Below are 27,264 nucleotides of genomic sequence, written 5' to 3'. Positions count from 1 at the left end.
GCGTTATTGTATCATTTACAAAGCTGATTGCACACTTGGATTTAGGATTGTATTTTTGGGTTCCAGGGCGGTCCGTGTCTATTGCTGCTGTCTCAGCATCGTGGTAACTTCACGACCAGCCGCAACTCACCAGCTCTTTGTACGTAAGTACAATGGGTGACATAACATTCTCAGTGCTCAACAACAAAAGCTTCAATGTGTGACATGATGAGGGCATGACCACGCCCCCCCCCCCCCCAACCGGGCCACTGTTGACTAAAGTACATTGATAGTGTGTGAGGATGATAGTGTGTGAGGAAACCCCTTCCCACTTCAACCTCCAGTGAAATCTTTCCACTGACCTGGTCTTTAGAAAGGTTCTCTTAGATTTCTGAGTTAACAGTAATACTCACCATGTTTTAATCTCTTGACATGTTTCTTCTCACAAGTTTGGGCGCCTGTGATCTGCCAGTCGTGCTGCTTCTGTGATGAGAGGATGATCTGGAAGCTCTTGGCTGGAGATGGCTGCTAGTTAGGAGGAGTTTGATGGACTTAGACTGACAGGTGGTTACAGTGCAATCTACAGCAATGAAACAAATTACAAGGCATATACTTTTGCTGCCTAGGCAGGTAAAATTTGTTAAGTTTTCCAATTTTAACGATAAATCTTGTTCTTTGACCTGGTCAAGCCTTACTCATATTTTGAAAACGTATGAAAATTGCTATTAATTCTCAAATTATCCAACCCCTGCAAAATCCTGGCTTAATCAATGATCAAAAAGAAAGCATGACTTGCATTTATATAGCACCTTGCATGACCACTGGATGTCTCAAAGTATTTTACAGCCAGTGAAGTACTTTTGAAGTAATGTAGGAAACACAGCAGCCAATTTGTGCACAGCAAGCTCCCACAAACAGCAATGTAATAATTACCAGATAATCTGTTTTTGTGATGTTGATTGAAGGATAACATTGTCTAGAACACTGGGAGTAACTACCCTGCTCTTCTTTGAAATAGTGTCATGGGATCTTTTACATCCATCTGAGAGGGCAGGCAGGACCTCAGTTTCACATCTCATCCAGAAGACAGTGCAGCACTCCTTTAGTACTGTATTAGAGTGTCAGCCTGGATTTTTCTGCTTATGTCCTGGAGCGGGACTTGAACCTGGAACCTTGTGATACAGAGGGGAGAGTGCTATCAACTGATGCACATAATGTTTTTTAAGATATTGTGTTGTCTATTCATGTTGTCTATTCCCTGGAACTTTGGACCTGTCAATAGCTTTTAATAGCCTTTAACGTTATCCACTTGTTTAAGTTATCATTAGATGGCATCTCACCGATGTTAGCCCATGGTTGCCTAATTTCCTCTCAATTTACTCTATCTGCAATGCAGTTGATGGCTCATCCTTGACTCTTTATCTACTAATTTCAGAGTTTCTAGGACCTGTCCACTCTGTCACTGTATTCCTCCTTCATCTCAATGATCACCTGCAGTCTTCATTTAACCTTATTATTTTGCTGGTGATTCCACTCTCCTTTCATCAGTTTCCTTAAGATTGCATGTCCATTGTCATCACAGCTTCTTGACTGACTGACTGAATCACTATGCGGTGACCTCCCCATGCCCTTTGATGTGGCAGTGAAAGTCTTGTTTCTTTTAGTTCTTCAAAAAACATCACTTCAAGCTATCACAAGTCCAATCCACAACTTCCACCCCTTATTCGTACTGCAAATATCGCAAAATACTGCAGTTGCTGGAAATTTGAAATATAAACATAAAATGCTGGAAATACTCAGCAGCTCGGGCAGCATCTGTGGAGAAAGAAACAGAGTTAACAGGCTTGATTTTCAATTCAGGGCTGGGCACTGGAAGCCCGGATAATCTCTGGGTCCTGACCCTGTGCCGTTCACGTGATGCTATTTTTAAATGTAAATACCCTAACTGAGGTGGAGCTCGGTGCCCAATCAGTGTTTCTGAACATCTCCAAGAGGCAGGAGCTGCCTATAGAGCATGAGCGACAAAGGTAGATGGCAGCCATGATGGGCCCTGATGATGCCTTGCTGAAGAGAGGAGGCAGCACATTGGAGGACCAGCACCCTGAATGCTCACAAAAGTGGCCAAATGGCCAAATGGCCAAATGAGAGGTGACGCGCAAGGTCTGGCACAATGTCCCCCAGGTCCCATGATTTTCACTACATGAAAATAAACTTTCACTTCTCACCATTCTGAACCTATTGAAAATTCCATTCTCGCCCTCCCGTTAACAAACTCGTCAAGGAGCTTAACTGGCTGATAATTGGATGTGAGTGGGTTCCCGACACCTGCCCTCACTTTGAAAAGGCGTTGCGATCCAGGGACGCCCTCCAGGAACATCCTCTTCAATCTGTGCCCCTACCTGTGCTCACTCCCAAAGTGCTTGAAAAATTGTCCTAATGTTTCAGATCAATGCTCTTTTGTGGAAACTCTTATTCAGGATTGCTTCAATTTAAGTCCATTTCCACCTAGTTCTTGGGCCTAAATCTTCTGGTCGGCGTGCGGGGACGGGCCCCACTCGCCGACCTGCTCAACGTCACCATGCGTCATTCCGATCTTCAGTTCGGCAGGCGTGCACCGAAGTCAGCTGTGCGTCTGCCAACTGTCAAAGGCCTATTAAGGCCATTTAACAACCAATTGAAACAATTAACAGGGCTGCCCGTCCAACCTTAAGGTTGGTGAACAGGCGAAGAGCCCCGGTGGCCTTCACATTTATCATGAAACCTCATTCACGGGCGGGATGAGGTTTCATGAAGGCTTTATAAATTAAATAAAAATATTTATTGAAATACATAAACAAATCCCAGTTCATGTGACTCAGGGAGATTTCTACACTCTTTTGCGCGCATGTGCGAAAGAGTGCAGGCCCCAACTCCCCCTCCTCCCCCCAGTCCGCACAGGTAGCGCTAAGCGCTTCCAGGTATGCATCGCACTGGGTGGGCCTTAATTGGCCCGCCACATAAAATGATGGCGCGCAGCCGATCGCAGCCTGTTCCCACCAAGCCTGCACGATGGGGAGAAAATTCTCCCTTTGGTCTCACTGTCTCTACTGATCACAAATGTCAATTGCCAAAACTGCCTCCAACAAACTCTTTCATGACAAATACTTTTTTTTTGCTCCCCTTCTTGTAATGTTCAAGTCTGCCCAAGATCTGAATTCTGTTCTGCATTGTCCAACAGCTCTCCAGAATTCTTGGCTCGGATACTAGATAAAGCTTGTCATCTAATAGATGTTCGCTGAGTATTTCCAGCATTTTCTGTTGATAATTCAGATCTCCAGCATTCGCAATATTTTTCCAGCACCCTTGTTCTTGCTGACCTACATTCGTTCCCAGTTAAGCAGCATCTTGATTTTAAAATTCTCATCCCAGTTTTTAAATCCCTCCATGGCTTCACTCCTCCCTATCTCTGTAATCTCCTCCAGCCCCACAATTCTCTGAGAAAGCTATGCTCCTCTAATTCTAGCTCTTGAATATCCAGTATTTTAATCGCTCCACCATTGGTCGTCATGCCTTCAGTTGCCTCGGCCTTAATCACTGGAATTCGCTCCCTAAACTCTCAGTTTCTCTACCTCTCTCTCCTCCTTTAAGACACTCCTTAAAACCTACCTCTTTGACCAAACTTTTAGCCTAATATCACCTTTTGTGGCTCAGTTTCATATTTGTTTGATAATTGCTCCTGTGAAGCACCTTGGGACACTTTAGTGTGTTGAAGATGCTATATAAATACAAGTTGTTGTTGTTGCTGTCTCATGTCTGGCCTCCAATCTCCGTCTCATTTTTCTCTTCACTTGTGCATCATAATTTGTTTCTTTCTCCTTTTACCAGTACTAGTATGCTTAGAGTTCTTTAAGCTTACCTGTCATTCTTTCAAAGCTCTAAAAATGCCATCAAAGAAACTTCTATTCCCTATTTTATCACTGTGTTGAAATCAAGGTACATCATGCAACTTCATACTTGCCTTGGGTCTCAGAAAGGGAAGGGTCTCTTTATCATGTTCGCTTTTTCCTTCTTAGTTCATAGGCAAACCTAACATGCTCCAGTGCCATCTCTATCTTCAGGTTGACCTTGGCTCCTCTTTCTGTTTTTCAGTCTTGTCCATGCCCTGCATTATAAGCCACTTCATCCTTTATATAATTTATTTTTTGGGTGTTAGTGGTATTGACAAGCTAGGCAGTATTTATTGCCCATCTCTGCTTACTCAGGGTACATTAAGAATTAAAAGCAAAATACTGTGGATGCTGGAAATCTGAAACAAAAACAAAAATTGCTGGAAAAATTCAGCAGGTCTAACAGCATCTGTGGAGAGAAAGACAGAGTTAATGTTTCAAGTCCGCATGACTTCTTCAGGACTGAAGAGAAGTAGAAATGTGGTGAAATATATACTGTTAAAGGGGATGAGACAGGTGAAGCTGGATAGAAGGCCAATGATAGGTGGAGGCAAAGGAGAGATTGCAAAAGATGTCATAAACAAAAGGTCGAAGGGGTGTTGATGGTGGTGACACAGGCTAAAGGAGGTGCTAATGGTGACATTAAGAGTAGAAAGCAGAATGAGCAAGTGACAGATGGCTCTAGTGGGGGTGGGGTGGGGGGAGGGGATGGTTTGGGAAAAAAATCAAAATAGGCTAAAAGGTGGGGATAAAACAATGAATGGAAATAAATTTAAAAAATATTAATAGAAATAGGTGGGAAAAAAAATATATATAAACATTAAAAAATAAATATTGGAAAAATGGGGGATCAAAAAGGGGTGAGGATGATCTGAAGCTGTTGAGCTCAATGTTAAGTCTGGAAGGCTGTAAAGTGCCTAATCAGAAGATGAGGTGCTGTTCCTCCAGTTTGCATTGAGCTTCACTGGAACATTTCAGCAGGCCAAGGACGGACATGTGGGCATGAGAGCAGGGTGGAGTGTTGAAATGGCAAGCGGCAGGAAGGTCTGGGTCAAGCTTGCGGACAGACCGAAGGTGCGAGCTGCCCCCACCCTAGCACCCCTGTCCTCATTAAGAATTATCTATACAGTGTGATATTGAAGTCACACCTAGGTCCAAGCAGGCAATGCGGACCTGATGGGAAATAACCCTAAGGATCATTTGTGAACCAGATGAGTTTTTATAATCTGGTGACATCTTATGGTGCCAACCTACTAATTAACAGATGTATTAAATTAATTTCACAATCTGACATGGCAAGGTTAGGAACTCAAGATCTTGGGTTTCAAGTCTAGTACTGTTACCACTAGACTACCATACCCATAGATTTCTCAAACAAAAACGGACATGTGGGCATGTGAGTAGGGTGGAGCGTTGAAATGGCAAGCGACAGGGAGGTCTGGGTAATGCTTGCGGACAGGCCGAAGGTGTTCTGCAAAGTGGTCACCCAGTCTGCGTTTGGTCTCTCCAATGTAGAGGAAACCGCATTGGGAGCAACGAATGCAGTAGACTAAATTGAGGGAATTTTGCCAGACTTGCTGAGTTTTTCCAGGTATTTTTGTTTTTGTTTTGGATTTCCAGCATCCGCAGTTTTTTGCTTTTACCATAGATTTCTCAATTCTTCTGTTAGGATTACTTATTTTGCAATAACATACACACTAGGCTTTTTTATTGGTCAAGTATAGCATTGGGATGGTACACATACACTCTGTTTTAATGTGAAATGTAAGTATAGTTTGGAATGTTACTGTCCAGAAAGTTAGTTGATGAAGGATAAAACAGAAGCCAATCTTTACACACTTATATAACCATTTATTCACAGAGATATACATTACAAGCAAGCACCTCCTAACCCTCAGCCACAGTGTCATCCTGTTCCTGTTTATAGGGGCACAAGTGAATCCCTAGTTCATGCCCACCACCTGCATGCAATTAAACACAATTAATATACAACTAACAGATTCCTTTCCCTCCCTTTAAATAGAAAATGGACTTAGTATGAACACTAAGGACAAATTAAATTGAAAGACTTCCACATTATGTTCAAATAATTAGACTGCGAGCTGCCCCCACCCCAGCACCCCTGTCTTCATCCACACACTTTTTTCGTGAAACAGACAGTGGATAATTTGCATCCACCCTTTTAATTTTACAAGCCAGCAAGGTCGATCTGTAACCTTTTCAGCACTCACACTTTTTATAGACTGCATATTATCCCACAGTGGATAATTATCTACAAAACATTCAATGGATATACAATCTTTGGTATACCCATTGTACAGAATCTTACTTAAAATGCTTGACAAATAAAATCCCTCATTCACTCTCGTCACAAGAACAAGTGTTTCAGCAGCCAAAGTACTTTTAACAACCCTTTTTATTTTCTTAGCTTCCCAAGCTAAAGGACAACAGTTCCCATTCTTGCTCATCAGAAATAATATGAATTCAGCTGCACCAGAATACCTGTCAGGAAGCATCACCAAAAAATATCACACCCTGGAAGCATCATTCAGGCAATAGACCCATTTTATTTATTTTTTATTTCCATGGTTTTCCTTCTGAGAGGAGGTTTCAGAAACACTTCACTCTGAAAAGTATCAATCTGAAAAAAGATGGCTTTTATAGTGATTGATCTGCATTCTCATGAATATTTGGCTGAAAGAGCCAAAAAGATTTTCAAGATTATTTTTCCAGCTGTGAGAGAGTCCACTCTAACATCTGTGCCACTCTTCAAAAGCCCTAGTAACTAGCCTCACTTTAGCCTAATAAGTCTCATCTCCGAGGACTTGTTCACTACAAATCTGCCAATGTGACAAAGCAGGTTAACCACCATGCGGTATCACAGAATAAACCCCAAACTCTCTCCAACCATCTAATTCCTTTGGTTTTGTCTCTCTTATTAGATTATCCTCAGGTTTATTGGCAGCCACCAAACTTCACGATCCTGAGGACGTCTGCTTCTAGTTCTATTCCGAGGCTGTTCTGTAGCCCTCTTTTCATTGTCTAATCTATTCAAGCTACAGCTCCAACTTGTCTTTTGGAATTACTACTGTGAGATCTCCATCTTGCACTATCAGATGCTCTTACTCTAATCTGACACAAGAATCACTTCTGAACTCACTATGAGTGACTTGCACTGTCCTTTCCTATTCTGCACTCTTACATCCCAAACTGTCCATTGTACATTCTGTACATGTCAGTGCACTGACGTTGCATCTGCTCAGAGTGATGCTGCTTTTAACTCTCTATGAGGTTGGCCATAGAGGAGCTCAGGTGCTCATGTGCCTAAGACTTGTGGGGACATGTGTCACAGATGGACCCCTCCCATGACTCTACACTGCCTCAGGGGACTCTGATATTTAGGCACACATCTCCCACTGTTGCTTCTGAGATATCCATCTTGCTTGCTTACCTGCACTGCACCTCCACCCAGCTAAGCATGGTATGCCTGTCCTCCACCCACTGAGGGGAGCTGCCCACAGCTGTCTCTGCCTCTCTCACCTCCTCCATGGATTGTTGGTGACCCTGCCACCTGTTGTAAACTCTCGCGAGGCCTCACAGAGGTGAGTATATCTGTATCGGCGGAGGGTATACTTGACTGATGGAATGTTGCTGGCTCGGATGCATCTTCCTGCGTTGGAGAAGTTGATGATGTCACTCTGTCACGTGTTAGCTCCCCCTCCACAACTCATTCTATGGGAGACATAAACTTTTGGTTAGTAAAGCTCATCTCTGTCAGCAGCTGCATCCACAGAGCTGCCACTGCCCATTCGATGTATAGGAACAAACTGAGGAGAAGGGATTCCATCTCTGTCCTCTGGAGATGGGAAGATCCTTTCACCTTGTCTTTGATGAAATCCCATCTTGCCATCACCAACTTCCTGATGTGCTGCCACCCTGGTAATGTGAAAGGCCTCCTCCTCCTCTCCATGGACATTGACATAGCTGGATGTTGCACTCCATCGCCTGAACGGGCCCTTTCCCTGGGCTCTTTTCTCCTGGAAAGTAAAGAGTGAGAGATTTAAGACCTTGGTTCCCTCCTCTGCCACCCCCAGCGGGTCAAACACACATGATTTCACTGCCTTCACCATGTTCTCCACCAGAACTTGTGTTGTGAGCTTTCCCAATGACTCATTAGTATTCCTGGCAGACAGATTTCCAATGTTCCTCAGCACTACACGCAATCAGTTTGCTCAGCTCTCAGGTGTACTACTGACTACAGAACTAGGGATCTTGCATTGTTGCACTTCCAGCTCTCAGAAGGTCATCAAATTGCTTCTGGCATTGTACCCATGCCCTGCTGCCAATGCTGCAGCTGCTCACTTCATGAAGCACCTCCAGCTATGCCTGTTTCTTCTGGCTGGTTGGCCTTCTCCTGCTGCTTTCCAGAAATGAAAGCTCTGCCCAGCAGCCAACATCTCTGAAAGCATCTTAAGGGAGATGTCTGGAAAATATGGTCCATAAGAACCTTTTTTTTATTCATTCATGGGATGTGGACATCGCTGGCTAGGCCAGCATTTATTGCCCATCCCTAATTGCCCTTGAGAAGGTGATGGTGAGCTGCCTTCTTGAATCGCTGTAGTCCATGTGGTGTAGGTACATCCACAGTGCTGTTAGTAAAGGAGTTCCAGGATTTTGACCCAGCGACAGTGAAGGAACGATGATATATTTCCAAGTCAGGATGGTGTGTGACTTGGAGGGGAACTTCCAGGTGGTGATGTTCCCATGTATCTGTTGCCCTTGTCCTTCTAGATGGCAGCGGTCGTGGATTTGGAAGGTGCTGTCTAAGGAAACTTGGTGAATACCTGCAGTGAATCTTGTAGATGTTGCATACTGCTGCCACTGTGTGTCGGTGGTGGAGGGAGTGAATGTTTGTGGATGGGGTGCCAATCAAATGGGCTGCATTGTCCTGGTTGGTATCAAGCTTCTTGAGTGTTTTGGGAGCTACACTCATCCAGGCAAGTGGGGAGTATTCCATCACACTCCTGACTTGTGCCTTGTAGATGGTGGACAGGCTTTGGGAGTCAGGAGGTGAGTTACACGTCGCAGGATTCCCAATCTCTGATCTGCTCTTGTAGCTACAGTATTTATATGGCTAGTCCAGTTCAGTTTCTGGTCAATGGTAACCCCTCAGGATGTTGATAGTGGGGGATTCAGTGATGGTAATGCCGTTGAACATCAAGGGGCGATGGTCAGATTCTCTCTTGTTGGTGGTGGTCATTGCCTGGCACTTGTGTGGCGCGAAATTTACTTGCCACATGTATATTTACTTGGATATTGCCCAGGTCTTGCTGCATTTGGACATGGACTGCTTCAGTATCTGAGGAGTTGCTAATGGTGCTGAACATTGTCCAATCATCAGCGAACATCCCCACTTCTGGCCTTATGATGGAAGGAAGGTCATTGATGAAGCAGCTGAAGATGGTTGGGCCGAGGACACCACCCTGAGGAGCTCCTGCAGTGATGTCCTGGAGCTGAAATGACTGACCTCCAACAACCACAACCATCTTCCTTTGTGTGAGGTATGATTCCAACCAGTGGAGAGTTTTCCCCCTGATTCCCATTGACTCCAGTGTTACTAGGGCCCCTTGATGCCACACTCAGTCAAATGCGGTCTTGATATCAAGGGCAGTCACTGTCACCTCACCTGACTGCTGCTGGCCCGTTGCTCTCCTCACACTTCCATTCTGAGATAAACTGGTGACTACAATAATGACTGCTGTTTACCCTTTAAAATGAGCCCACCGGACCCAACTCCTACCTCCTCACCTTGTCTGCTGCTCCCAATTGGGCCATTAACTTGCCGTCTTTTTGAAAATTGCGTCGGTCATCAAGTGCTGACATGGAGCAGGGTCACGACCCTGAAATGAACCTGATGTTGGGGTCCTGACCTTGAAATGAAAATTCAGCCTAATGATATTCACCTTGTGAGCTCACTCACCCAGGGTTCGTGTGACCTGGCCCTCCAACACAGCTATACAATTACTGTATCGTTCTCGTTAGTAACTGATGTCATTTTGGCTTATAGACCTTTTGAGGTAATCTGAAAGACCTTTATCCTTCCTATGAGTACACTTACATAGAGAATGTTTCCGACTTCTGTCAGACTGTTCGTAAATTTTATAAATATGAATCACTACGGAAAATATGAGGAACTTAACTCATGGCCTCTCACTTTCCTGTTAGCTTGTTTAGTTTGTCTGAAATGGAGAATGAAAAGAATTGGACATTAACTGACTTATGTTTTTCTAGAAGGTAACGTGGATTCTGCCTCTGAGATTGATGAAGGCAGTTCATGTCCTCAGATTGACTTCGAGCAAGATGATTTACCAGGTCAGTGCATACTGTGGACGGGATTTTCCGCCCCCCACCCGCTGTGTCACTGTATGTTTCACTGTTTGAAAGAACATGTCTGTAGCCTGTTTATGTAAATAGTTAAAAGGTAAAACCCCTTACTACTATGGAAACAGGTCTCACTTATAATAAACAACAATAACTTGCATTTATATCGCACCTTTTACTCCAGTGAAATGTATCAAGGTACTTCATAAGAATGAATATCAAACAAAGTATCACACTGAGTCACATAAGGAGCTATTAGGACAGGTGACCAAAAGTTTGGTCAAAGAGGGCCCAGTTTAAGTTGAGACAGTATGACCACCGAAGAGGCGGGGTGAGAGCCTGGTGTTGGAGACAATAGAAGGTGAAACATCAGGAAACAACAGGCTGGGTTGGAGAAGGACCTACATGGATGGACAACATCAGAAACTGGACAGAGGGAGGAATGGGAGTGGTGCACAGAATTGCAGTGAACAAAGAGAGATGCCTACAGCCCCTCGTGATCTATGGCTAATTAAAGATGGATGACCACTAATGATGGAATGATTAACATTGGGGATGCGGAAGAGGCCAGAATTAGAGGAGCTCAGATGTCTTGGAGGGGTATGAAGCTGAAGGAGATTACAGAGATAGGGAGGGATGAGGCCATGGAGAAATTTGAAAATAAGGAGTATTTTGAAATTGAGGCATTTTGAAGTAAAGATAATCTCCACTTGTTCACAGTGCACTTCCTAGTCCAAACAGTCAGAACAGACTTAATGTCAAAAGACATACTAGCACAAGTACTCTTTATTCAAAGTATCTATCCAGGTGATCTTCTTCTAATTTAAATAGTGTGGTCATGGGCTTGTCCCATGTGTCAGCCATCTCAGTCTTGCTTCTTGAGTCAGAAGGCTGTAGGTTCAAACACGACTTAGCTTGAGCACATAATCCAGTGCAATACTGAGAGAGGAGCTTCACAGGAGCATTCTCAACATTGGAGGTGACATTTTTCAGATGAGACATTAAACCCGAGGCCTCAACTATCCTCTCAGGTGGACACAAAAGACCCCATAGCGCTATTCGAAGAAGAGCAGAGGAATTCCCCCTGGTGTGCTGGCCAGTGTTATCCTCAACCAGCTTTACTCAAACACAGATTAGCTGCTCTTTATCACATTGCTTTTTATGTGGAAACTTGCTGTTTCCTACATTATAACAGTGGCTACACTTCAAGAAGTACTTTCTTGGTTATAATATCCTTTGGGATATCCTGTGGTTGTGAAAGGTGCTCTATAAATGCAAGTTTTTTCTTTCTTTCATTTCTCATTATTAAAACTGCTTTTTTTGTTTCTATCTATTAATTGCTTCCCACTGTAAGGTTAATAATTCAAAATACTGGAAGTAGTTAGAGAACTGGCGAATGAAAATGCGATCACTGATGTGAGGATTTTGGGGGCAATTTTAAGCTTCACTGCCTGGGTGGCTACCTGGTGGAGGAGGTTGCCTGTAATAAAAGCAGAAAATGCTGGAAAAACTCAGCAGGTCTGGCAGCATCTGTGGACAGAGAAACAGAGTTAACGTTTCAAGTCAAATGTGCCTCTTCTTCGGAACTGAGGAGGTTGCCTGCCTGCTTTAGGGGCAGGTTCTATAACTGCCCCATTTTCATCGCATCGATTTCAGTGGAAAGTAAGGCAGGGTCCTGGGGTCTGCCCCACTGTGTGATTGTCCAGGCTGCCAAGTTGAAAATTGCCCCCCATTATTTGTAAGCTCACGCTATTTTCTAGTAAGTTTGAAAACATTTGTTTGTTGCAGTGTTTGATATAATTTCACAGTTTCGGTTAGACACGGCGCCCCCTGAGAGTGGCATTTACAAGGCGGTGGGATCCACTCCTTTACAAGTGGCTTACAAACTCAACCAAGAAGTAAACTTCACAGTTCCAACCAGGTACATCAAAATAAAATAACATTTAATAAATAAACTAATACAATTTTTGCAAATCAGTCAATTTTTTAGAATTTCACATTAAGAGTGGAATTTATTCTCTCTTTTGTTATCACTGTTCTAGCAGGATTAATGAACTCATGCTCCTGATTAACTAAGTCCCACTATGCACTCCTCGCGCACAAAGCTTTCTGCTGCCATGTGCACTTGTAACATTTACCCTTTTATAGATGCTGATTTACATATGCTGTCACAAGTGCGCATGAAAGGTCAGCTTAATGTCTTGACTGCTTGTCAGAGCTGGAATTGCTCTGAATTAGAGTTCACGCCTGATGGGTATAGGAGGGCATCGAGGGATTCGGGTAAATGGAGGTGAGGTACAGATAAAACTGGATCTAACTGAATGGTGGAACAGACTCGAGAGGATGAATGGCCTCCTCCTGTTTGTATGTTAGCCTATCTGTTCTCCTTAAAGAGGTTAATGTATTTCTAACAAAAACAAAAATTGCTGGAAAAACTCAGCAGGTCTGACAGAATCTGTGGAGAGAAAGACAGAGTTAACGTTTCGAGTCCGTATGACGCTTCTTCAGAACTAAAGAGAAGTAAAAATGTGGTGAAAAATATACTGTATAAGGGGGATGGGACAGGTGAAGCTGGATAGAGGGCCAGTGATAGGTGGAGGCAAAGGAGAGATTGCAAAAGATGTCATAAACAAAAGGTCGAAGGGGTGTTGATGGTGGTGATACTGGCTAGAGGAGGTGCTAATGGTGACATAATGAGTAGAAAGCAGAATGAGCAAGTGACAGATGGCCCTAGTGGGGGTGGGGTGGGGGGAGGGGATGGTGTGGGAGCAAGGATCAAAATAGGCTAAAAGGTGGGGATAAAACAATGAATGGAAATAAATTTTAAAAATAATAATAGAAATAGGTGGGAAAAAAATATATAGATAAAAACTAAATGAATATTTGAAAAAAGGGGATCAAAAAAGGGGTGAGGATGGAGGAGAGAGTTCATGATCTGAAGTTGTTGAACTCAATGTTAAGTCTGGAAGGCTGTAAAGTGCCTAGTCGGAAGATGAGGTGCTGGTCCTCCAGTTTGCGTTATTCTTCACTGGAACATTGCAGTGGGCCAAGGACGGACATGTGGGCATGAGAGCAGGGTGGTGTGTTGAAATGACAAGCGACAGGAAGGTCTGGGTCAAGCTTACAGACAGACCGAAGGTGTTCCACAAAGCGGTCACCCAGTCTGCGTTTGGTCTCTCCAAAGGAGAGGAGACCGCATTGGGAGCAGTGAATGCAGTAGACCAAATTGAGGGAAGTGCAAGTGAAGCACTGCTTCACCTGAAAGGAATGTTTGGGGCCTTGGATAGTGAGGAGGGGGCAAGTAAAGGGGCAGGTGTTACACCTTCTGCGATTGCACGGGAAGGTGCCGTGGGAGGGGGTTGAGGTGTAGGGGGTGATGGGGGCGTGGACCAGGGTGTCCCGGAGGGAATGGTTCCTACGGAATGCCGACCGGGGGGGTGAAGGGAAGATGTGTTTGGTGGTGGCATCATGCTGGAGTTGACGGAAATGGCGGAGGATGATCCTTTGAATGCGGAGTTGGAATGTATTTCCAGCACTTTCTCTTCATAGTTTAGATTTCCGATATTTGCAATTTTTTTCTTATGATAAGTAAATACGGATAAAATACTTGGGAAAGGAGGGATGATGAGAGGGTGGAAGGGTGGAGGAGTGGTGCAGTGAATGGCCAGGCTAAGAAAAAGCCTGATCGATGAAATGACATCTGAACTGGTTGGAAAATGTAAATTTGGAGACAGCCACTGCATTAAATATTTAGTGAAACATCGCCACCTTGTGTTTGTGAGATAGTTGCACAACAAGGTAAAATCGTAACTGGCAAAGGTTACAGGGAAGCATTTCTTTCACAATTAACCAATGAAAAATCATTAGGTTTAACAAGGAGCAGTCAATAAAACAAATGGTTAAGTGACTTGTAAATGGGAAAGAAAGAATTGCATTTCTACAGTACCTTTCATAATCTTAGGACATTTCAAAGCGTTCCACAGCCATGAAGTACTTTTGGAGCGTAAACACTGTTGGAATGCAGAAAACTCCTGAGTCAATTTGTGCACAGCAAGCTCCCACAATTGGCAATTAAATAAAATACGAGGTCATCTGCATTTTGAGGTTAGCTGAGGGATAAATGTTGGCCAGCCCAGAAGAAAAACAGGATGAAATGATAACAAAAACCTTTTTAAAAAAATAAGAAAAAGTTGAACTAATATAGATTCTTTCACAAACTCAGGATGTGCCAAAGTGCTTTACAGCCAATGAAGGGCTTTTGGGGTGTAGTCACTGTTGTATTGTAGAAAACATGGCAGCCAATAGCACACAGCAAGCTCCCACAATCAACAATGTGATAAGGATCAGATAATCTGCTTTTTAAGATTTTGATTTTAAAAGTAAGAAGTAATATTTGAAAAGTAACTCTATTCTTAGTTATATTTTGAGATAGTCCTGCAAATGAACTGAAAAGAAGTGCAGTAATTTAAAACCATAAAAAGCTCTTGTGCACAGGAAAACTTGTCCTTTGATTAAACTGGGCATCCACTTTCCTGACATTTCACCAATACCCTTCAGTCCTCTCACCAATATCCTTCAGTCCTTCTCACCAATACCCTTCAGTCCTCTCACCAATACCTTTCAGTCCTTTTCACCAATATCCTTCAGTCGTTTTCACCAATACCCTTCAGTCCTTTTCACCAATACCCTTCAGTCCTTTTCACCAATACCTTTCAGTCCTTTTCACCAATATCCTTCAGTCATTCTCACCAATACCCTTCAGTCCTCTCACCAATACCCTTCAGTCCTCTCACCAATACCCTTCAGTCCTTCTCACCAATACCCTTCAGTCCTTTTCACCAATACCCTAAGTCCTCCTCAACAATACCCTTCAGTCCTCTCAACAATACCCCACAGTCCTCTCACCAATACCCTTCAGTCCTTCTCACCAATACCCTCAGTCCTCTCACCAATACCCTCAGTCCTTCTCATCAATACCCTCAGTCCTTCTCACCAATACCCTCAGTCCTTCTCACCAATACCCTTCAGTCCTTCTCAGCAGCACCTTTCAGTCCTCTTCACCAATACCCTTCTGCCCCTACTCACCCTGGGTGAAAAAATGTCTTCTCAACTCCCCTCTTAGCCTTCTACCCCTTACCTTCAATCTATGCCCCTTGGATATTGACTCCTCTTCTAATGGAAAAAGTGCCTTCCTATCCACCCTATCTATGCCCCTCATTATCTTATACGTCTCTATCAGGTCCCCTCTCAACCTTTGCTGTGCCAAGGAAAATAACCCCAGCCTATCCAATCTTTCCTCATAGCTCAGACCCTCCAGCCCAGGCAGCATCCTGGTAAATCTCCTCTGCACCCTCTCCAGTGCAATCACACCCTTCCTATAATGTGGTGACCAGAACTGCACGTACTACTCCAATTGTGGCCTAACCAGTGTTTTATACAGTTCCAGCATAACCTCCCTGCTCTTGTATTCTATGCCTCGGCTAATAAAGGCAAGTATCCCATATGTCTTCTTAACCACCATATCTACCTACTCTGCTACCTTCAGGGATCTGTGGATATGCACACCAAGGTCTCCCTGATCATCTGTACTTTCCAGGGTCCTACCATTCATAGGATAATCCCTTGCCTTGTCAGCCATCCCCCAAGTGCATTTTCTCGCACTTTTCCAGGTTGAATTCCATTTGCCGCTGCCCTGTCCACCTGACCACTCCATTGATATCCTCCTGCGGTTTACAGCTATCCTCCTCACTATTTACCACCCTACCAATTTTCGTATCATTTGCAAACCTCTTGATCATACCCCCTACATTTAAGTCCAAATCATTTATGTACACCACAAACAGCAAGGGCCCCAGCACCGAGCCCTGCGGAACCCCACTGGGAACAGACTTCCAGTCACAGAAACATCCCTCCGCCATCACCCTCTGCTTCCTGTCCCTCAGCCAATTTTGGATCCAACGTGCCACTTTGCCTTGGATCCCATGGGCTCTTACTTTCTTGACCAGTCTGCCATGAGGGACCTTATCAAAAGTCTTGCTAAAGTCCATGTTTGGCACTCTGTCTTGGCAGGAGCTGCCCAGTATTTGTCTGAGGCAGCGCAGGTGGAAACTGTTCAGCTACTTTTCTTGGCTTGCATAAGTTGTCCATGCCTTAAAGGAGGATGCCGAGAATACAAGCCTGGCACATGCGAAGCTTTGTATTTTTGGTTTGTTTGCTGTTGATCTACATTCAACTTCTCAATTTTGACATGACAGCTGCAGCCTTGGCAATCCTGGTGCTGATTTTGGCATCAAGGGACAGGTTGCTGGTAATTGTTGATCCAAGGTATGTGAAGCTGTTGACATCCTCTAGAGTGAGGCTATTGATGTTGATGGAAGGTGGGGTCTCTACATCCTGGCCATAACTTTGGTTTTCCTGACATTGATTATCAGCCCAAACTCCTTGCGTGCCCAGGGGAACTGATCTACAAGCTGTCGCAAGTGAAATTCAGTATGGGATGCCAGCGCGGTGTCATCAACAAACAGCAACTCAAACTAAGGCATTACGCACTTTGGTCTTGGTGTGCAGTCTTGCCAAGTTGAACAGCTCTGGCATGCAGATAGACGCCCTCATTTGAGTCACTGAAAGTGTACAATAGCAGCATGAAGAAAAATTTGCCAAAGAGAGTTGGTGCCAGGACACAGCCCTGCTTTACCCCACTGCTGATCTTGAAAGCTTCCCATGATGCTTCAATGTAACTGATGAAGAAATGATGCTCAGGAGTCTAGGTAGGCAGCCTGTTTTCCACAGAAGTTTAAAGAATCTGTCTCTGCTCACAAGGTCGAAGGCCATGGTGTGGCCTGTGAAGGCAAGGTAGAATGGTCTGTGCTGTTCTCAGCACTTAACCTATAATTGCTGAGGTGAGAAAATCATGTGATTAATTGATAGCACAAATAGAAATAAATGAGTACAGTATGATAGCTATAACAGCGACATGGTTGCAAGGTGGCCAAGGCTGAGACCTGAATATTCAAGGGTATTTGACATTTTGGAAGGACAGGAAGAAAGGAAAAAGGAGGTGGGGTAGCTCTGTTAATAATGGATAAGATCAGTATAGTTATGAGAAATGATCGTGGTTCAAAAGGTCAAAATGTAGAATCAGTTTGGATGGAGATAAAAAAAATAGCAAAGGAAAGAAGTCACTACTTGGAGTAGTTTATAAGCCCCCTAATGGTAGCTACACAGTAGGACAGAGCATACAACAAGAAATAATCAGGGCTTGCAAGAAAGCTACTGCAATAATCGAGGGTGACTTTAATCTTCATATCTATTGGACGAATCAAATTGGCAATGGTAGCCTGGAAAATGAGCTCCTAGAGTGTATTTGGGACAGTTTCTTAGAACAATATAATCTGGAGCCTATTAGGAACTAGGCTATTTTGTACCCAATAACGTGTAATGAGACAGGATTGATTAAAAACCTCATAGTAAAGGATCCTCTAGGCAAGAGTGATCATGGCATGATAGAATTTCACATTCAGTTTGAGAATGAGAAAAGATTCCTTAACTCATGTCTTAAACTTAAATAAAGGCAATACAAGGGTATGAAGACAGAGTTGGCTAAAATGGAATGAGAAAATGGGCTAAAAGGTGAGATTGTAGAGAAGCAATGGCAGACATTTATGAAGATATTTCATATCTTCTCAACAAAGATATTTCTCAACGAAGATATATTCCATTGAGGAAGAAAGACAGTACCAGAAGGATGCACCATCTATGGCTAACCAAGGAAGTTAAGGATGGTATCAAATTGAAAGAAACACTGTGCAATGCTGCAAAGATTAGTGGTAGCCCAGAAGAATAGGAAAGTTTTAGAAACCAGCAAAGGATGACTAAAAAAAAAGATGGATAAATGAGAGAAAACTGGCAAGAAATATAAAAACAGACAATGAACCCTTCTACAAGTATATAAAAAGGAAAAGAGTAGCTAAAGTGATCGTTGGTCCCTTAAAAGGTGAGACTGGGGAATTAATAATGGGAAACAAGAAAATGGCAGAGACTTTGAACAAGTATTTTGTATCTATCTTTATTAGAGAAAGCACAAAAAGTATCCAAAGAATAGTTGAAAATCAAGAGGCAAAAAGGAAGGTGGAACTTAGAACAATTACAATCACTATTGAAAAAATATTGGGAAAACTAATGGGACTAAAGGCTGACAGGTCCCCTGGACCTGATGGCCTGAATCCTAGGGCCTTAAAAGAAGTGGTTGCAGAGATTGTGGATGCATTTGTTGTAATCTTCCAAAATTCCCTAGATTCCAGAAAGATCTCAGCGGATTAGAAAACTGCAAATGTAACACTACCATTCAAGGAAAGAGACAGAGAGCAGGAAACTATAGGCCAGTTATTTTCCACTGAGAAAATGCTAGAATCTATTATTAAATAGGTAGCAGCAGGACATTTAGAAAATCATATTACAATCAGGCAGTCAACATGATTTTGTGAAAGGCAAATCATGATTACCTCTTTGAGGAGGTAAGAAGCAGGGTGGATAAAGGGGAACCAGTAGATGTAATGTATTTCGATTTCCAAAAGGCATTTCATAAGGTGATACTTAGAAGGTTACTGCACAAGATAAAAGTATATGGTGTTGGGGATGATATATTAGCATGGATAGAGGATTGGCTAACTAACAGGAAACAGAGCCAGGATAAATGGGTCATTTTCAGGTTGGCCAACTGTAGCCAGTGCAGTGCTGCAGGGATCAGTGCTGGGGCCTTAACTGATCCACATTGATGACTTGAATGAAGGGACTGACTGTATTGTAGCCAAATTTGCTGACAATATGAAGATAGGTAGGAAAACAAGATGTGAGGTGGATACAAAGTGTCTGCAAAAGAATATAGATGGGTGAAGTGAGTGGGCAAAAAAATTGCAGATGGAGTATAATGTAGGAAAATGTGAGGTTGTGCGTTTTGGCAGGAGGAATAGAAATGTAGAATATTTAAATGGAGAGAGACTGCAGAATGCTGCAGTACAGAGGGATCTGGGTGTCCTTGTACATGAATCACAAAAAGTCAACATGCAGCTACAACAAGAAAGAGGCAATTCAGAGAAGATTCATTAGGCTGGGATGAAGGGGGTGTCTTAGGAAAGTTGAACAGGTTAGGCCTATACTCATTGGTGTTTAGAAGAATGACAGGTGATCTTATTGAAACATAAGATTCTGAGAAGCCTTGACAGGGTAAATGCTGAGAGGATGTTTCCTACTGGTGGGGGAATCTAGAACTAGGGGACACAGTTTAAAAATTAGGGTTTTCCCATTTAAGATGGAGATGAGGAGGAATGTCTTCTCTGAGGGTCATTAATCTTTGGAATTCCACCCCCCCAACCGGTGCGCAGTGGAGGGTGTACCATTGAAGATATTCAAGGATGAGTTCGACAGGTTTTTGATTGACAAGGGAGTCAAGGGGGCAGACAGGAAAGTGGAGTTAAGGCCACATCAGATCAGCCATGATCTTATTGATTGGCGGAGCAGGCTTGAGGGGCCGAATGGCCTACTCCTATTTCTTATTTTCTTATGTTAACTGTCGATCTGTCAATTCTGAAGCTATACTGAGATCAGGGTAGATAACGAAATGCCAGGGTCTGCAATCTGAACAGAGCAACGCGAGTAAAGACCTTCCCCACAATACTTAACAAGGAGATGCCTCAGTCATAGTTGCAGTCACTGCGATCCCCTCTGTTTTTGTACAAAGTCACTATATTTGCATTACACCCATCTTGAGGCACAAATCATTCCTTCCAGCAGAGATACAAAAGTTCATGGAGATGCTGCAGCAGTGCTGGTTTTCCACTTCTGAGGACTGCAGGTGGAATGCCATCATTTCCTGGGGTTTTACTACTGGCAAGATGATCAATACTGGTTGGTCAATACTGGACAGCCTTGTTGAGCTCTACTGTGGTGGGCTTGCTGTCCAGCTCCTCCATGACAGGAAAGGCTGGAATGGTGCCCAGAGCCTCTTCAGTGACAACATTCTCCATTGCGTAGAATTCAAGATAGTGCTCTACCCAACTTCCCATCTGCTTGCTAGGTTCAGTGATGATCATCCCCATCTTTGTTTTCAAGGGAGCTGATTTGGTTGCTGCCGGACCTGCAGCTTTCTTGATTCCTTCATATATCCCTCTGCATCCCCAGATTGTAAACTGTTTCAGAGTTTCAACCAGTATTGACTGGCCCAGTGCCAAGCTCTCTGCTGAGACTTGATTCTGGCAGCTATGAGAGCATAGAGATTTTGTTTGCTGGGCGCTTGTAGTTCAAGAGGACTCTCCTCTTGGTTGCAGTAACTGGCTCCATTTCAGTTCAATAAGCCTCAAACTAGTCAGCATTCCTCTGATCTCTTTCCCCTTACACAGTGAGTGCAGAGACTCTGGTCTTGGGCGTTGCAGTCTGGAAGAGCCTGAAAGACCAGAGGAGGTAGGAGACACCTGGAAATGCCACATTGCCAACCCCCCCAACCTTTCCTGCCCAAGTACCGAGCAGGGTAACTTGCTGGGCTTCCTACCAGTCCTTGACCTCCTCCCACCGACCTTAAAATTGCAGCCGGGCAGGAAGCAGCTATTAATTGGCCACTTAAGGGCCTTAACTGGGGCAAAGGCAAGTGGGTTCCCCTAGGCCTCGCCCAACCCCTGTAAAATTTCAGACAGATCGGATTTGGGTGGATAGGTGGCAGGAGGGCCAGTGGAGAATATTGCAGGTCCCTCCACTTGCAAACTCATTGGCGGGGGCCTATAAAATTCTAGCCCTGGTTTTATAAATCCTGCCAATTGTCTATGATAATTGACTAGTGGCTGCATCAAAATTACAGAGTCCTTTTGAAGTTCTGCATTTTGATGGGAGAGATAAAATGTAGAGCTGGAATCTCTGATGGAATTTTCAGTGAACCTTCAGACCTTGGCTGCTGTTGCATCTCAGGAAGTCCTGATGCGCGTACATGAGTGGCACTCATCTGGAAATTTCTGAGGACAGGTATATATTCCCGGACACTTCCATAGATTCCTCCAACACTGAGCCCATTGTTGGAGACTTGGTTTAGATACCCCGATCTTACATAGAAATTTACTCCACGATACTCATACTTTTTGATCACAGGTGTAGGAGCTGGGATGAAAAAGATTAACAACAGAAGCTGTATTGGCAAAGCCTCAAGATGTACTTAAAAGTAAACTTAGTGAACAATTAACACCCACCCCATTCCCCAACTCCCCTGTACCTGCCCATCCACTCCTCCCATTATCCATTTTAAAAGCATAATTCACAAGTCCTATTGTAAAAGCTGGAACACATCCAAGAATTCATAAGTCCCCCAAATAAACAACATGACCTCAGAACTGCTATTCTCAGCACCTATGGGTGTGGCCTCGGCATTTCTGCGCCTCACCACTAGCCCACGTGATTCCCTTTGTGAATGCCTATGCCCTTCAATTGGGCCCAGAACTTCTGATCGACCAAAGTGTTACCTACTTATCTTTCTACGATTTTCGGGCCCCATCTTCCAATGGAGGATCCTTCCAAACTCAGGCATTGCAGCTATCCTCACAGGGAGCAGTGGAGAGAATCGTTGTGGAAGCCATTCCCCCCTTCTATGGCACTAGCTGTTCTATACCGGTATGTAGAGAATTTAAACGTCCCAAAGCCACTTTGAAAAGCTACGGAGAGCAGGTAAGTGTATGAGGCAAGTGGGTGAGGGGGTAGGGTGGAAGATGGGTGAGTGGGTAGGATGATAGGTGGATGGATGAGGGGGTGGAATGGCAGATGGGTGGGTGATGGAGTGCAATGACAGGTAGGTGGGTGGGGAGCAGGTGGGTGGCTGAGGGGTTGGGGTGGCTGGTGGGTGAATAAGGGGGTAAGGTGATTGGGTGGGTGAGGGGATAGGGTGGGTCAGGGGGTTAGGGCAGTCAAAGAGATCAGGTGGGGTAGTTGGGTCGGGGGTAGTTGGGGGGCGGGGGTCAGGTTGTTGGGGAGATCGGGATAGTCAGGTTGGGGGATAGTCGGATCGGGGTGGTAGCTGTGGGTAGTCGGGGTGTCAGGGGGTTAATGTGTCAGAGAGGTTTTCTGGGGGTTGGGGGGCTGTTGGGTTTGGGGGGTATTAGTTGGGGGGTCCAGTGGGGAGTCGGGTCAGTAGCATAGTTACCAGGAGCTAGAACTGGTTTTAATCCTTCTAACTTTGCCTGGCTAACTAGTCAGGTAACTGAATCAGAACCATCTGAAGTCTCTGACTCTGAGTTGGAGATTTTTTCAGAGGGTTCTGGAGTCCAAACTTCCCAGGCAATTCCCTTGTAGTCAGTACATTGGGACTTCCGAGAGGTCCACTACCGCATCTTGTGGGCGTATCTCTGGAGTACGACTATCCAGAAGTCGGAAGTTCTGGGCTGAAGCCCCTAAAGCTGCAGTGTAAAAAGGCTGCAGTTTTAATGGTGCTCAGCAGTGAGTGCCTTGGCCTTACTATTGACTGGCGGGATCTGGGCCATAATTTCTCATTGATTGGTGCAGCAGTAAAGTTAAAGTCAGTAGATCCAATTCTCACCATTCAATGATTCAGTTGTGTCACAGCAAAGATATTTATGTAAGTATTAGAATGCTCTCACTTGTGATCTCTTCTAGTTGTTATAGTCTTGGTTTATTATTGTATAATTAAATTTTCCTTTGTACCTCTCCCCCTCCCTTCTCAAGTTGCATTGACAGTTAAACTGGCAACATCTTACTTGGAATTTGAGAACTTTATTAACTTGCCTTCTGATTGCCTCCCTCTGGATAAGGATGCAATGCTTTGGAAGAATACTTTTAATAGAATATTCTTCAATATCTTTATAATTAGAAGTTGTGCACCTAGCACACCTCTGTAACTTTACGCTGTTCAACAGTGTCACATGTCCAAGCCTCACATATCCCTCCAGCAAGAAAATTATGACATGTTCACAGTTACTGATCAAATATCCAATTAACTAAATGTGAATAATTGAAAAATACCAAAAAAATAGCCTTGAGGAAAAAGCAGAAAAAATCAGATCCCTCAATGACCATTCAAAGCCATTTATACACCAACCAAATGCCACAAGATATTCAAATAAATTCCTTGCCATTGCCATGTTCATTCTTCAATCAGGTCAACAAATACAATGAAAAATTCTATTTATAAGAAGAAGACATAAAACTAACATACTTGTAAAACAAACACTAAAGTTGTCTACAAATTTGGTGTATTACATCTGACTGTAGCTGTGCTGCTGAATCTATTCACACAACCCTTCAAAAACATGTGAAGTGATTGTGGATGCCTTCTGAGAGAGAGAATATATCAGCAGGTGATTCACAAAGTAAACAGGTGCTGCTTCTTCCTGGAGGAGACAGACATGGCTGACCTTGGCTGAGGAAGCCTCAGGATCAAGAAGTTTGGGCCCAGTTTTTAAAAGGTCCACAATTTTGGAGGAGGCAGTGGAGATAGTCTACTGTATCAGCTGTGGCTCAGTGGGTTGCACTCTTACCTTTGAGGCTGAAGATTGTAGATTCAGGACCCACTCCTGTGATTTGGGCACAGCAGTGTCTAAGCTGACACTCCAGTGCACTTCTGAGATATGCTCTCTTTTGGATGAGACATTAAATTGAGGCCTTGTTTGTTGTGTCAGGTGGATGTAAAAGATCCCATGACACTATTTTAAAGAAGAGCAGGGGAGATTTTTCTGGTGCCCTGGCCAGCCAGTATCACAAAAATGGGTTATCTGACCATTATCACATTGCTGTTTGTGCTTGCTATGCGCAAATAGGCTGCCGCATTTCCTACATTACAACAGTGACTACACTTTAAAAGTAATTCATGAGCAGTCTAAATGCCATCTTGGTGATATTGTGCAGGAGATATAACAAGTTTGATGAAACTTTCCTGATGATTATTGCAGTCGAGGAGATCAATGATGACTCCTTCAATAGATGCACAAAAAAGTACTCTACCTCAAAGCTTTCGAGATATAATTGGGAGGATCTAGACTGCTGTAGCACAGAATATTAACTTGACTGATCCTGTGCTTGGTATTTCTGGACAGCAACAAGTAATCAGGGATGCTGTTGCTTCCTGCAGCAGTGACAATATGTGTGCATCGAAATCAGAGCAGGAGGGAACTTCTGTTTTGGACCAGTAGACATCGGATGTGTAAATGACAGGACATTGGAGAGGCAGTGGTGTAGTGGCATTGTCACTGGACTAGTATTCCAGAGACCCAGGGTAATGCTCTGGGGACCTGGGTTAAAATCCCACCACAGCAGATGGTAGAATTTGAATTCAATAAAAACCTGGAATTAAAAGTCTAATAATGACCATGAAACCATTGTCGATTGTTGTAAAAACCCATCCGGTTAATTAGTGCTCTTTAGGGAAGGAAACCTGCAATCCTTACCTGCTCTGGCCTACATGTGACACCAGATTGACAGCAATGTGGTTGACTCCTAAACCCCTTCTGAAATGGCCTAGCAAGTCACTCCGTTGTGTCAAACCGCTATGAATTCTGTAATGAATGAAGCCGGACAGACCACCTGGCATCGACCTAGGCACCAGAAATGACAATGGCAAACCCAGCCCTGCCGACCCTGCAAAGTTCTCCTTACTAACATCTAGGGGCTTGTGCCAAAATTGGGAGAGCTGCCTCACAGACTAGTGAAGCAACAGCCTGACATAGTCATCTTCATGGAATCATGGGTGGAATTTTCCGAGCCCGCTGGCGGCGAGCATGATAGGTGGTGTGCGCGGAAAATATGGCGTGACCTGCTTCATGAAGGCGTGAAGGCAGGTCGCGATTGTCTGCTCAGCCTGCCAATGGTGGGCCACGTTTCCCGCCATCGGTCGACAGGGAGCTAATTGTAATACATTAGCATATAATTAAAAGGCCGTCCCATCAGGCTCTTGGAACCCTGTCGTATCGTCCGTCCACGTCAGCGGGAAGGCACGCCGACACGTTTCACAACACGCAGGCGACATGCACTTGGCGGCCTTCACTTTGGGGAACTGAGGTGAGTGAGCAGCAGCGTTCTCCACAGCTCACCCATTGTTTACAGACCTCGGGCATCGGGGGGCAGGGGCAACTGATGCAAGCCCCGGAGGTGACTGCTGAATGGGGGGGTGTCTGGGGGCAAGTGCTAGCCAGGCTTGGAGGCGACCGTTGTCGGTGGGGTTGTGGAGGGGTTGGGGGGTGGGGGGGGGGGTCAAGTGCTGCCCTGGCACTGCATTCTGCGCACAGGCAATCGAGGTGGGGGTCAGGGTAAGCGAGGGAAGTGGCCACACATTAGGGACACCTGTATAAACTGACTGTGCCTCTGCAACAAAGACTGATCAGGTGCAGCCACAGTGATAGGATTGGGGTCAGACTCCTAGCCTGCCCACCCATGCAAGCAATGTGGAGGCACCAAAGGGCCACCAAGCGCCCCATACCTTACCCCCCTCCCAACGCCATCCCCCCCCCACCATGCTTTGAGTCCGAAACCACTTTACTGGACCGTGGAGCAGTCGGACTGCACACATTGTACAATCTCCTCGCCAACGCTGGCCATGTAGCAGTCACTGCTGGAGGTGCTCACAGCCTCTTGCAATCTCACCATCCTGGTTTGGACCAGTGTCCCCCATGTCGCAGGTTGACAGGGCAGCCATGCAGCGAAGTCTTCTCTGGCCATCCAAGGGGTAACCAGCACTCTCCGGGAAGCATTAAGGGACAGACCAACAGGGCTAGTAAAGGTGCTATGTACAGCTCTCTCTCTTTCATGCTGCAGGAGGACCACACCAGGATCATGGAGCCTGGAGACCTAGCTGTATGCCTGAAGGCCTACAGAGAGTGTAGACCCTTTGGAGGCCACCGCCCAGAGGATCATCATTTCCCATGTCTCGCCCTTTGTCCCCAGTGAGCTCCTCCTCCCCCACCTCTGTCAACTGGGGGAGGTTAGGTCAGGGGTTGCACCGATCCCGCTCGGCTTCAAGGACGCGGCCCTCCGCCACGTGTACACCTCCTGGCACCAGGTTTTCATCCATCTGGCCTGGGAGGAGTGCGTGGAGGGGGGCTTTAATGTGGAACATGAGGGGGCTGCCTACAGGGCTTTCTGGACTGTATATAGTGTGCGGTGCCATACCTGCAAGGAGGGGGGACATGTGAGGAAGAACTGCCCTGTCTCCAAGGCCGCCAGCACCATCCAGGTGGCCGCGGCTGACACCGCCCCTCCTCCCCCCGCCACCACTCCATCTCCCTCCCCTGCAAGGGGTGGTGCCGCTGGCAGCCACTGTCATCTCGGCTGCCGGTGAGGCAGTGGGAGAGCCCCTGCACCATGAGAAGGTGCGGAGGAAGACCCGTCACCTGGGGGCGGCCCCCGAGACTCCCCAGACCCCGCAAGACCACCAAACAATTCCCCCTGAAGATACTGGCTCGAGGGAAACAAAAACATCCGGCCCCGGCGACGTGTCTGTGCTGGTTCCCGGGTCCGGCGGGGGTGAGGCGCGCGACCCCGAGCTGGTGGTCCTATTAAAGAGGGTGGACCTGCCAAAACCCCAGAGGGCGGAGCATCCGGGAGGGCTGGACGAGGTGGCGGGGGCCTTGGAGATGGAGGTCTCCCTAGCTGCCAGCCTACCCCAGAAGAGACGCCAGCCCTTGGAGGGGGAGGACATTGCGACTCATGAGGTTGGATGTGCCCCCTTCCCCGGTGAAGGGGTGGTGGCAACTCTGCCCCATAAGTCCTCGCACTGCCCTCTTGGGGGGGCCCAAACCCCGGTTCCCTTGCCGCAGTCCTGAGCATGGCCCCTCTGGGGTTGGTGAGGGTATCGCCCTTGCGATGGTGACCCACCTTGCACCCCGCAGCAGTCCATTCATGGCCACGATCGCTGGGTCATCGGGCAGTGGTGGTGAGGAAGGCCTCCTGGCTCCTTCAGCACCGGGCGCCTCTGTGCTTGATCCGGAGCTTTTTCCAGACT

The 27,264-nt window shown here is 45.3% G+C and overlaps 1 protein-coding gene across 1 annotated transcript in view; it reads left to right on the top strand.

The window, feature by feature from the left end:
* LOC144681106 (collagen alpha-1(IX) chain-like) overlaps nucleotides 1–27,264 on the top strand; it is a 68,561-nt gene that overhangs the window by 9,276 nt on the left and 32,021 nt on the right. Inside the window, exons 3-4 of the mRNA XM_078542838.1 lie at nucleotides 10,197–10,277; nucleotides 12,075–12,207. Of these exons, the coding sequence (XP_078398964.1) occupies nucleotides 10,197–10,277; nucleotides 12,075–12,207 (214 nt within the window). The remainder of the gene's footprint in view (nucleotides 1–10,196; nucleotides 10,278–12,074; nucleotides 12,208–27,264) is intronic.

This window comes from Cetorhinus maximus, chromosome 5 (genome assembly GCF_964194155.1).
Source record: "Cetorhinus maximus chromosome 5, sCetMax3.hap1.1, whole genome shotgun sequence".
In the NCBI taxonomy this organism is placed as follows: Eukaryota; Metazoa; Chordata; class Chondrichthyes; order Lamniformes; family Cetorhinidae; genus Cetorhinus; species Cetorhinus maximus.
The sequence above is the reverse complement of the archived record's forward strand: the minus strand, read 5'-3'. Positions and strand labels throughout refer to the sequence as shown.